General features: G+C 41.0%; 1 protein-coding gene across 1 annotated transcript; it reads left to right on the top strand.

Annotated features, from left to right (window-relative positions):
* Positions 1–2,853: 2,853 nt before the first annotated feature.
* On the top strand, positions 2,854–10,630 carry CFAP90 (cilia and flagella associated protein 90). Its single transcript, XM_065669307.1, has 3 exons — positions 2,854–3,045; positions 6,532–6,648; positions 10,225–10,630. The coding sequence occupies exons 1-3, from the start codon at positions 2,854–2,856 to the stop codon at positions 10,402–10,404; spliced, it is 489 nt and encodes a 162-aa protein (XP_065525379.1). The 3' UTR covers positions 10,405–10,630.
* The last annotated feature ends 779 nt before the right edge of the window (positions 10,631–11,409 follow it).

Below are 11,409 nucleotides of genomic sequence, written 5' to 3'. Positions count from 1 at the left end.
ATTTTCTGTGAGAGGGACTCCAGGATGGAGCAGGGGAAGAGTATGAGGAGCCCTCCCCTGAGGAGGAAGGAGCAGCAGAGACAACATGTGATGAACTGACAACAAAACCCGTTCCCTGTGTCCCTACATTGCTGGAGGGGAGGAGGTAGAGAAAATCAGGAGTCAAGCTGAGCCTGGGAAGATGGGAGGAGTGGTGGGAAAGTGTTTTAAGATTTGGATTTATTTCTCATTATCCTACTCTGATTTGTTCAATGATAAATTAAACTGATTTCCCCAGATAGAGTCTGTTTTGCCCATGATGGTAATTGGTGAGTGATTTCTCCATGTCCTTGTCTTGACTCACAAGCCTTCCACTGAATTCTCTCTTCCCTGTCCTGCTGCAGAGTGGGAGTGACAGATTGTCTTTGGTGGGCACCTGGTGTCCAGCCATGGTCAACCCATGACATCAGTATGCAAACAATAATTGCAAATTAGATCAGTCAACAAGTTATAATTTTATAATTGCTTTCAAATTATTAAAATAATTATGATAATTTGAGAAGTGTACTTCTCCAGTCAAGCACCTCCTTCAGAAAACTTCTGAAGTCTTCCTACTTGAGATGGGCAATCTGTCACTAATTAGGATCTAGAAAAAACAAGCACTTGTGTAAAACGACTGGCTTGGACTAAAGCTACAGTAGTGGAAAGGGGACAGAGGTTTTGAGCCATTTTTGTTCCAGCCTCTTCTTCAAGGGCCATCAATGGAACGTTTGTGGCTAAGATTGTCTCTTTCATGGCTTAGCTGAGGGTAGAGCACACACAGCAATTTGATACACATTAATGTCAAACAGCAAGGACAGGAGATGAATTGCTAAGCTATAACTTGACAGCAGGCTAGCCATCTCAGATATAAGTGACACGAGTTTAAAACAGATACACCAGCCTGTAGTAAGAAAACAGCTACTGTGTTTTTTTCTGCATATCAATAACCTGTCCAGTTATATATCATCTGTCCTCCTGTGTCCATACTGTCTTCTTTCCCCTTTGCCTTCCTGCCCCCCTTACCATTTGCTTCACAAATTAAGAATTTTTTTGCTTTTGAGACATTTATGACTATAAAAGTACACATCAGGAACCTTTGAAGAACCTGAGAGGGATATTACTGCTCCCTAAAAAGGCAGGCAATTGAATTTCTCCTTCAGACACTGAATTCAAAGCAACTTTTAACACTTTGGTCTCTGAGCTCAGCTGTATTTGAATGTGTCATTTTGACCATATAGTTTAAAATTGCTCCATCGCCCTCTCACAATTATTTACATGCTTATATTTAAGTTACTAGGGAAACAGACTGACCTGTGCAACTCTGTAATAGGAACATGCATTTAACAGTAGCATATTAGTAGCTTGTGATCTAAATCTGGTTGTAACTGGAACAAACACCCCTGTGCATTAATATCCTGCTTCTGGGAAGTATGCAAAAGGTGACAAGGAAGAAAAAGCTTTTGCAAGGTTCAAATAATTCTATAATTCTGAATGGATTCATACCTTCATTAGGAAGGAAAAATTAACTGAAAAGCATTGGTTTTAATTATGCCAAATGGGGGGGACACACACAGTACAAATCTATAACAGGCATCCAGCAATATTTTTAACAACCTGAATTACATTGTGTAATTCAGTTTAATGCCATCATAAATGTTAATCATAATGAGTTACATGTCAACAGTAGAAAGAAACCTGGAGAGAAATCTTTTAGATGTGACTTCAGAGCTCTTTTCTAGCTTAGTTTGTATTTCTACCGAATGGTTTCTTGCAGCTCTATTTATAGCTGCTGCTTCAGCTGAGCTGCTTTTTATAAATGGGTGTGCTGTCTCTTGCTGCTTGGACTAAACTACAAAAAAAGCACTTGCACAGTGGCAAATGTGTCTCTGCACAGGAAGCTGATGTAAGGCAGCTGCTGGGTTTTCAATTCCACTGCTCCCTTACACTGCACTAATTCAGCCCAAGCTACAGAAAGAAGAGGATCCTAATTGATAAGGAGATGTTATTAGATAAGCAGGTGGGAATTGTCACAACTGATTACGAAAAACACCCACCCAAGTCTGTAGAGTATAAATGCCTCCACACAGCACCTGCAAAGAAGTAAGAGGTTATGTTATTCAGTGCACTGCTGATGGGAGTGGGCAGCAGGGATGGGACTTGTAAATCAGTAGACATGAATTATTGCCTGGGTCCAAGATGCCCAAACCAATCAGTTGTGAGGACTTCTGGTACTCTAAATGTTGGTGTTTATAAAATAAATCTTGCATGTTCAGTAGAATTCAAGATGCCTGGAAAAGCACTGCTGTGGAAGTGCTTGCCAAAAGCTACTGATAGTAATAATAGCAATACTGTACCTACGGCATACTAGTTCTGCAGCTGTGGCTGCAGAAAAGAAAGGTAAAACAAACCAAGGTAGTCAGCCACGCATCCCTAAGCAGCACAGTAAGAAGCAAGGCTTTGCTCTCGCTCTTCTCCAGCTTGGAAGGGCTTAAGTGATGAGGGAGTTGGCCTGAGGGAGGGCACTGCTGGAGCCCCAGGGCGGTCTGCGGGACGTGCTACCCGCTGAGGTGGCACTGAGGCCGCTGCTTGAAACTGGACCCAGACCTTCACGCCTGGCTGTCCGGGCATCCTCACTTCCAGGTTTAACACCACTCTGTGGAAACGCCCGGCGCCGCGACCCCACAGCCCAGCCGCGCCCGGGGGCCCGGCTCTGGCCAGCGGGCAGTCCTCTTCGCGGCGCTACGGGCCCTCCTGCCCGCCTCGGCCCCGCAGTCCGGGCCCTCTCTCTGGGCGGCGACAGAGCGTTGCCGAGTAACGGTGCCGCTCGGCATCATGGCCTCTCCCTCCCCAGAGGAGGCCGCGGCAGGCCATGGCCCAGGAGGGTCGGGAGGTGCTGAGGAGACGCTCGATTTTGCGGTAGGAAGGAAAAGACAGCCTCCCCTCTCCGCCCAATCCGCCTTTAGCTTCATCCCGACCAGTCGGGAAGGCCCTCCGGAGCTCAGCTACTTCAATCGGAAAGCCAAGGTGAGGGAGGGAAGGGGATGAGCCAGGGAATTTAGCAGGTCCCAGCGAGGCGGAAGAGACAAGCTTCCCCGTGCGTTTCCCTGCATTAGTTAGCTAACAACATTGTGCTCAGTCCGGGTGCAAGGGCTCAGCCCTCATTATGGGGGACGTGCTCAAACAGGTGCCTAAAAGAGTTCCATTCATATTTTAAATGCCAGTAGAAATGCCGTATGTTGGCCATGAGCAAGGCTATCTGATGCCTATATAGCAGGTTTCATTTTCAGAGGCCTTTGCGAAGTGTAACGTGTGTCTGCTACTTGTGGATGGAAAATGAGGGTAATGCCTTTCATTGGATGGCAAGAGAAGGCAGAAACATGGTTTGCTGGGGGTTAAGGTACACGGTATCACTAAAACGTGAGACATCTTTAGGGAGAACACTAGCAAGGCATCGTCTATCAGTGGGGTCGGATGCAGCACGTTTTTTTTTTTTTTCTGGTAATGTGCACTCTCAGACACCCTTTAATAAGAAACTGCTCCATTTTCAGTAGAGGGAAATGGCTTTCAATGTGCCTTGTTGAATTTTTCCATATGCTCAGCTTTAATTAAGAAAATCAGTAGAGATGTTTGAAACAATAACATCAATAGATACCCTGATAACTGAATGCTTCTGAAGGTGTTACACTAACACTTAACATCTAACTCAAATAGACTAGCAAGGAGTCTCACTTGTCACTGCCTGCTGTGTTATCCCTTTCCCTCATTCTGTCTTCATATTTAAAATTATAAATTAAAGCAATCTTACACCTTCAGCTCCAGTTGCACTATACTTCCTGGGTGGCAAATCTTTTTCTCTCTTAAGAGTTATATGAGACATTGAACTGTACAGCTTTTTCCTCAAAATAAAACCCCCAAACCAACCCTCCCCCCCAAAAAAAACCAAGCAAAACCCAGTAAAAATTTCTGAAATGTCTATTATATCAATGTAGTATAGCGATATTCTGGCAACATATATTTATTTATAATAATAAACATACTCTGTGAATGCCCTCCCCACCCAAATGACTGACTGCTGAATGCAGAGCACTGGGCAGCGGTGAGTTTGTCCATTGTGTGGCCCTGGGATGTGGGTAGGGTGCAGACCACAGCACAGCACTGGGCATGAAAGGGACAGCAAATTTCCTGCATTGACCAGGTGGCCCTGCTAAAAGGTAGATTTGTAGTGTCAGACTCTCTTGTGTTGAATTCTGTGTTTCCTTGGGAAGGTGTCTGAGCCAAACCTGAGCAGGCATAGTTGATGCCATGCTTAACAGAACACGGTAAAGAGAGCACAACAAGAGGAAAGCTGGAGCAGGTCAGAGGGCTGGCATGGTGCTCTTGGGGCTGGTAGAGCTTGCAGTCTGCATAGAATTAGCAACCATATGGTACACCTTTTGCTTACAATATGAGGACTGTTTTCACACTAGTGTTTACATGGTTTGTGGAAAATGCTGCTCCAGTGGCATGGATACAAAAAGCAGTAACAGATGTTTAATAGGTTTCTTCACAGCACAGGCCTTGGCCACAGGGGAGGAAGCAGAATCGACCTATTCTTCTTCACAATTAAGGAACCAGGTCATTCAAATTTTTTATTTATACAGGCAAAGGAATTGCATTCCTTTTTGCAGGAATGTCACTAAAATCAACTGTGTCAGAGACAGAAACAGAGAGACTTAAGAGGAAGATGTGTCCAGCACATAGCCAGAAGCCAGAAATTCCTGCCTTTTAACCTATTGGCTGACAGTTGCTCCTTTGATTGTTTTAAAAAAGTTACTATAGCAACTTTGTGTGGCTTTTCCTCTTCTTTGACATGGAAAAAGCTATTATTTTTTGTGTGTCTGCAATATTAATGAATGCGAAGTGCTTAGCTTTAGTAGTGGTACACAGAGGATGCCCACTCTGAGTGCAAGTTTATTGTCTGTTCTGTATGATTAACTTGTTCTGATGGGTTTAGAAAACAGGTCACCACCACCACCTATGCCAACTAAGTCAGCATTTAACAAGGAGAAACAACGGCAAAAGTTCATCAGTATATTGAGCACAGAAGTTTTGCCTCTTCTGGCAGATCTTAAACAGATCACCTGGGACAGGGCTAATTTTTAAAATAACAGCCTGGCTACCTATCTGTGGAATCCAGAAAGAATGAATTATCTACTCTGACACAGGTAACAAATAATGGACAAATAATGCCACATGGATGAAAACAAAGGAGCAAATAACATTCCCAGTGGTGAGCACAAATTAGATGCCCTATAAAATTCTGAATGCATCTGGTAGCAGCAGAAGGAAAAGAGAAACAAGGAGGCACAGAAATAATAGTAATGATGGAAACGAGAAATCAAATGCAGGATGTTCTTAAATGTGCCTGAAATTCTCTGATGCTTGCTAGTTTCTGAGAAATGAAGGTTTAAATCAAACCACCTCTCCTGTTGCCAGAACCGAGTAATGGAGATACTCTTCCAAATTAAGCCTGTGATTACAGCAGTGCCTCACAACACTCTTAACTATGGTTTCCTTTTAATCTTTTAATGGAACCATTACAGCCTTCTTGACCTGCCCTGAGTTGATTATTTTTGGAAGATTGAATTGTAAGACTCAAAGTACAAGAGGTTTTTAATGGCTGAATAGGGCACACTGTAAAATTAGAGGAAAACCCAACAAAATGGACAATTTTTCAAATTTGTAGTCAGCCATGCACAAAAACAGTGATGGACTGACATGTTTACAAGAATATGGACCTTTTAATGAACAGCCAGCATATTTCAGAAGAGGATTTTGCTTTTCTTTCCTTGAAAACTTTTCTTGTTTTGAAATACCTTTGATTCCATTCATGAAACTTCTTGACTGGATTTCACAAATGCATTTGTTAGCAGATCAGCTCTTTAATGTTGCATATTTGGATGCAACTATGTCAACAGGTACCGTAAATACAATAATATTCTGGCTTGGCTTGTGCTGTATTTTCATACATGACAGATACATGCATACTAGTGGATCACAAGATTACCACTGTGGCATGTTTCTGAATTCTTCTCAGTTTTGCTTTAATAAGCAATTAAATGGTGATTCCACTGCAGGATACCTTTGTCTTTTTCATTCCAAATGAATTTTAAAACTGCCTGCTTTCCTTTCACTTTACAGGAGAATAAAGTTCAGAAATTAAAAACAAACAAAGCAGTTAAATTTCCAGAAGTTACAACAGATTACAGGGGAAAATGAGCTAAATTTCCACAAGGAAAATTTCAGAGCTGAACAGACTTAAAAAAAGATATCACATGTCATTAGGTATTTGTATTGCAGACTAATCCAAATGAGTGACCTAAACTTGCTAATAGTGGCTCAGTGATACTACAGTTGTGATTGTCTAATGATACATATGAACAATTTAAGTACTGATCTGACTACATATATTCTGTAACCTGTAAAGTTAAGCAATAGTGTGAATTAGCCATCTTTTCCCCTTTCCTCAAGACAGGAGATGTTTCCACTTATGATGCCATTTTTAAAAGACAAGAGGATTACGACAAACATCTTCACCGAAGTGACAGACAACATGCAAAGAGTTGTGGTCTTAACATTATTGAGGAGGTAACCCTTTGATAAATTCACAGATATCTTTGTTAAAGGTATTTCGTACTTTTTGACATGATTGGAGACCCTAGGCATTGTTTTAGCCTTTATAATGCAGCCTGTATGGTAGCAAAGGAATCAGAAGGAGGACATTGTTGTGCTCAGCCTGGAAGTTTAGGGGAAATCATTAGCTAGAGAAGATACCTGAGTTAGTTCCTCCTCTTTGGCATCCTGTAGATTTTCAGGTGACAAGGCATATGCGAGATATACGCACAGCAAGGCAAACCAACAGCTATTTCTGTTATCCTTGGAAACTCCTTTTCCCAAGATGGCTGAATTCAGGGCCCAAATCAACCACTGTCCTCTGACATACACCCTCCCTATGCCAGCATTAATGAGAGAGCCCAAGTGCCTGATGCTGGTGAGTTTGTTATACAAACTTAAAACACATTGCCCTGCAAGAAGGAAATTCACAGTGAGCAAATGAGTGATGCAAATGAGGGGTCAGTCAGAAGACCAAGGACATGCCAGGAAAAGGCTTGGCAAAGCATTCAAGGCCAGCAGAATCTGGGTTTGGTGTGCAGCTTGATAGCTAAGGAAGTATGCAGCCATGTTTTTAAACAGGTGCCTTGAAAACAGAAATACTGTAATATATATGCATATATATATATATACATATTTCTTTTTCCATGCAGCAACCTGAACAATACACATGCATACAAAAGTGTTTATATATTTCTGTTTCTACACACACACACAAAAGCTGTCAAAACCCAAATGAAGTGCAGCTTCTGTGTGTTAATGGCCTCAAAATCCTATTGGGTTCATGGGATGCAAAGAGATGGGTAGGATAGGAATGGCTGCCCACGTTGGTGATTATATATGACAGAGGTAGAAGAAAGAAGAGAGAGACAAAAATTAAAATTAGTTTAATTGGTGTGCAAGAAAAAGATTGATATTTTGTGACAAAGGCCACTTCTTATGATTCGTCTCACTAGCAGCTATATATGCCGGACGTTTCAATTCAAGTGCGTAACCATAATGCCCCTCAACATTATCACACAGTGCAGGGAATATTAGATGCTCCCAAAGGAATCCCAGGAGTGCCCATTCCCATCAGCCGCTCATGCCTAGTAACTCTACTGCAAATCTGCATGAAACCAAAAGCCATGCAAATGATTACTCCAATTAAAAATTAACCTCCTTTTTTATTTAAACAAAACAAATATAAACCTCCTTCTCCAGTTTCAAGACCAAACTCCAGATAGGAAATTTGTATATAAACATTTTATCAGTGTAGAGTTAAGGTTTCTTACTGAGCTCTTATGTCAACCAGAAAAACATGTATGGGCCAGAATTCATGCCAGCTTTGCTGGGCAGTGTATGCAAGGGACTCTGCCTGAACAGGTGTCCCTTAATCCAGCCCTTGAATTAGCATGGAGACACATCAAACCCACAGCTGTTAAAAAGTTACAACATGATCCTCCTGTACTTCATGACACCCAACACTTACCCATAGCTAAGTTCAAGTCACATACTCAGCTCCTGCCTTAAGTACCTCAGTGGCCCTCACAGACTTTTTATAACAATAACTATACTAGAAAACATTATAAATAAAAAGGCCACAATTCACATCTTTGTAGTACAATGCTGAAAGCAGACAGGCTGAACCCCCCAGAGTACACTGCTTTTCTTGCAGTGGAAAAAAAACAACATTGCAAGCGCTTCTTTTCCTGCAGAGCCTGGGTGCACCCTAGGAACCCAAGAGTACTGTCATAGATTCTTGGTTTAGCTACATGTAGCACTGTGACTGCAGTGCAGTGTTTGCAGAAGGCTGCTTTCAAGTGTTCACAGCGCTAGAATTACACTTTGTGAAGGCGTGTTGCAGGACACTTCCCAGCCAACTGTTGGAAAATCTGCTGAATGCTGAAGCCACAAAGATGAAATGCCACTGTGCACAGTCAGCGCTGTGCAGCTACCAAGGATGCTGAAAATTCAATCTTATTTATTTAAAGGGAAAACAAATTATCAAAATTACATACTGCTGCCTGTCATTAGCACTATAAACCCTGTATCACTAGCAAAGCCCTTCTTGATGGTATAAAGATTCTGTTGTTTCTCCTTTTTCATTTTTCCTCAACTGGGGTGAAGGAGGAAATGTTCCTAGTTTTTGACTGCCACTCTTCTTGACTTGATTTTTGTTCTGGTAGACTTAAAAAAGTTGGTGTATTGAATAACTTTTAAGTGAGTGGAGCAAGGAAGGCCAGAAGGGTCAGTGGAGAGTTGAGGGATGAATGGTAGTTTTGGAATGGGCTTTTCTGTTGGGTTTTTGGTTTAGTTTGGGACTTTTTTTACTTTTTTTCTTTTCTTTTTCTTTATGGGTTTTGGTTTGGTTTTTGAAAAAAATGGTTTATAGCATCTTCCCAAGAATCACAGGTCAAGTTCCGGCCATAAGTTTAGAAATGTCTCTCAGCTGACTGTCCAGCTAAAAGACCTCTTGGATCTGTGCTCCCACCTGTATCCTCACAGAAAACACAGAGGCTCGTGGGTTCTATCATAAATGCTGATATGGCTCAGGCTTGCATCTGTTGTAGCAAAGAAGTAATTTGTTTTCAGTTGAACTGTGGTGTGGCATCAACATTTTGATTCTCCTTTTAGATATCATTTATATTGTAAGACTAGATAAGCATATTGGGGACCAAGACTTACTGTGTTAGCCACTGTGCAAACATACAAGCCGCCTGATAAATGTGAGACCTTTGGCTAGGGAAAGAAAAAAAAACAATTCTTGTCTTGCCCTGCTGACTCCTGAGCTCCCTGTTGCTGTAGCACAGGAAAGAACTGCAGATTGCAGATAGTAATTGCACAGTCACTTAAAGTTCAGTTTTCTAAGAAGAGCCTTAAAATAATCTTTTCTTGGTCAGGTTATTGTTCACCAAGTCCACTTCCCATCATTGCAGAGCAGTTATTTCTGTAATCTTACAACTACAATAATTTTTAGTAAATCCTTTCATTGTACAAAAATACACCAATATATGCTTTATATACTTCAGGGAAAGTTTTCACGGACTAATGGTTGCTCAGAGTTTTTCTTTAGGCTTTGATTTTTTTTCATATGGGGCTTTCAATGAATTGTGCAAGCAGCATAGGTGTTCCTGTAACAGGGGACACAAATCTCTATTTTTCAAATGAATCACACAAGTCACTGTACAAGAAAAATATGAATGAAGGGAAAATCTATGCCACTTTCCAGTAACACAGCATTTAGTTTGCCAGTAATCACACAGTAATCATCTCTTTGTGTGTATTTGTGTGTGAGTGTATAAAAAGTTACCAGTCCACAGTAACTCATGGCACAGACCCATATCTTACCATCTTGTCATCTAGTGATACATTCATGGTTTATTAATATACATAAAAAACTAGATCAGGGATGGAACAGAGTGCAGATCACTGTTAAGTACATATACATCTGTATAGCAGATGCTGTACAGTTCTGTCATTTTGCCTCTGGCCACAGCACATTTAGCAATAGGTAACTGCCAAGTATTCACTCTGTGATTTTCTCATAAGGAAACTTTTATATTTTCACAGGAAATGGCAAGACCTGTCGCTGTTTTGTCATCTTCAGAGCATGGGAAGCGCATAAATAAGCCCTTAGAGCAGCCAGTTAAAACTCATGCAAGGATTAATCACGTGAAGGCAGATTTCTACAGGAGAAATGGCATCATCTGCTTAACAGAAAGACCTTGTCCAAGCCTGGATCCATGCTAAATCTCTTGTATCTGTCATTGCCAGCAACATTTATGTGGGAAAAAAAAAAAACACCTTCTGTCAAAAAGCAATATGGTGCTCTTTTGCCTTTTCCTCTACATTTTAGTTAATGAGAATGATTCAGATTAAAAATAGGATGAAACAGCAGCTGTACTTTTCCTCATACTTATTCAAATGCATGTCTTCTTCATACAATCTCATGAAAATCTCATGAAGAACAGCAAGAACTGAGCATTTTGGGCAGCAACACTAGAAGCAAGACCTAGAAGACAGCCGTCTCTGCAATTTTAGGCAGTGCTTCTACATAATTATACACAGACTTAACATTTAAGCAAGATTGGTCCTCAAGGAATCAGTCTTCACTGACTTCTTAGTCCTTACAGTGTTGTTACAGAATTGCCAGGTGCCATTTTATCTGCCTAACAGCTGAATGTGGATTCAACCCAGATTTTCCGCAAAAGGCGGGCTTACCCTTAAAAAGACAAGTAAAGAAATTATCTGACTTCCAGAAGTGCTTAGAAGTTTCAGTAGACTTCAGGTGGATGACCACGTAAAGGGAACTTCTGTGTATTTAGCATTTAAATAGACAAAATCTGGGTTTAGCTGATTTTGGACATCCATTTTGCTGACTTTCACTATACAAATGGTTTCTGATGGATTTGACCTGTTCAAAAGTATCACAAGAAAAATCATCTCTGGTTCTGTATCCAGTGCTGAAAAAAAGAAATAAACACCACCAAACAGTAATACTAGAGCAAGCACTAAATAGTTTAGTAGGAAGAATGGAAAAAGCATAAGAATTTGAGCAGTAGTCATTTAAAAAACATGTTTAAATGTCTAACCCTGCTTAAACATTTAGTGCCTTGTATTCTCACTGAATCCAGCACTAATGTTTTAAGGCAATTTCAGGAGAAAGAGTATCTCCTACAGGGTATGCATCAGTTTGGTTCTCAAGAGCCATTGATCCTGTTGCTGTTTAAAGCTGAGGCAGTATTGTTCAAAAAA

This window comes from Lathamus discolor, chromosome 2, assembly GCF_037157495.1.
Source record: "Lathamus discolor isolate bLatDis1 chromosome 2, bLatDis1.hap1, whole genome shotgun sequence".
Classification (NCBI taxonomy): domain Eukaryota; kingdom Metazoa; phylum Chordata; class Aves; order Psittaciformes; family Psittacidae; genus Lathamus; species Lathamus discolor.
The sequence above is the reverse complement of the archived record's forward strand: the minus strand, read 5'-3'. Positions and strand labels throughout refer to the sequence as shown.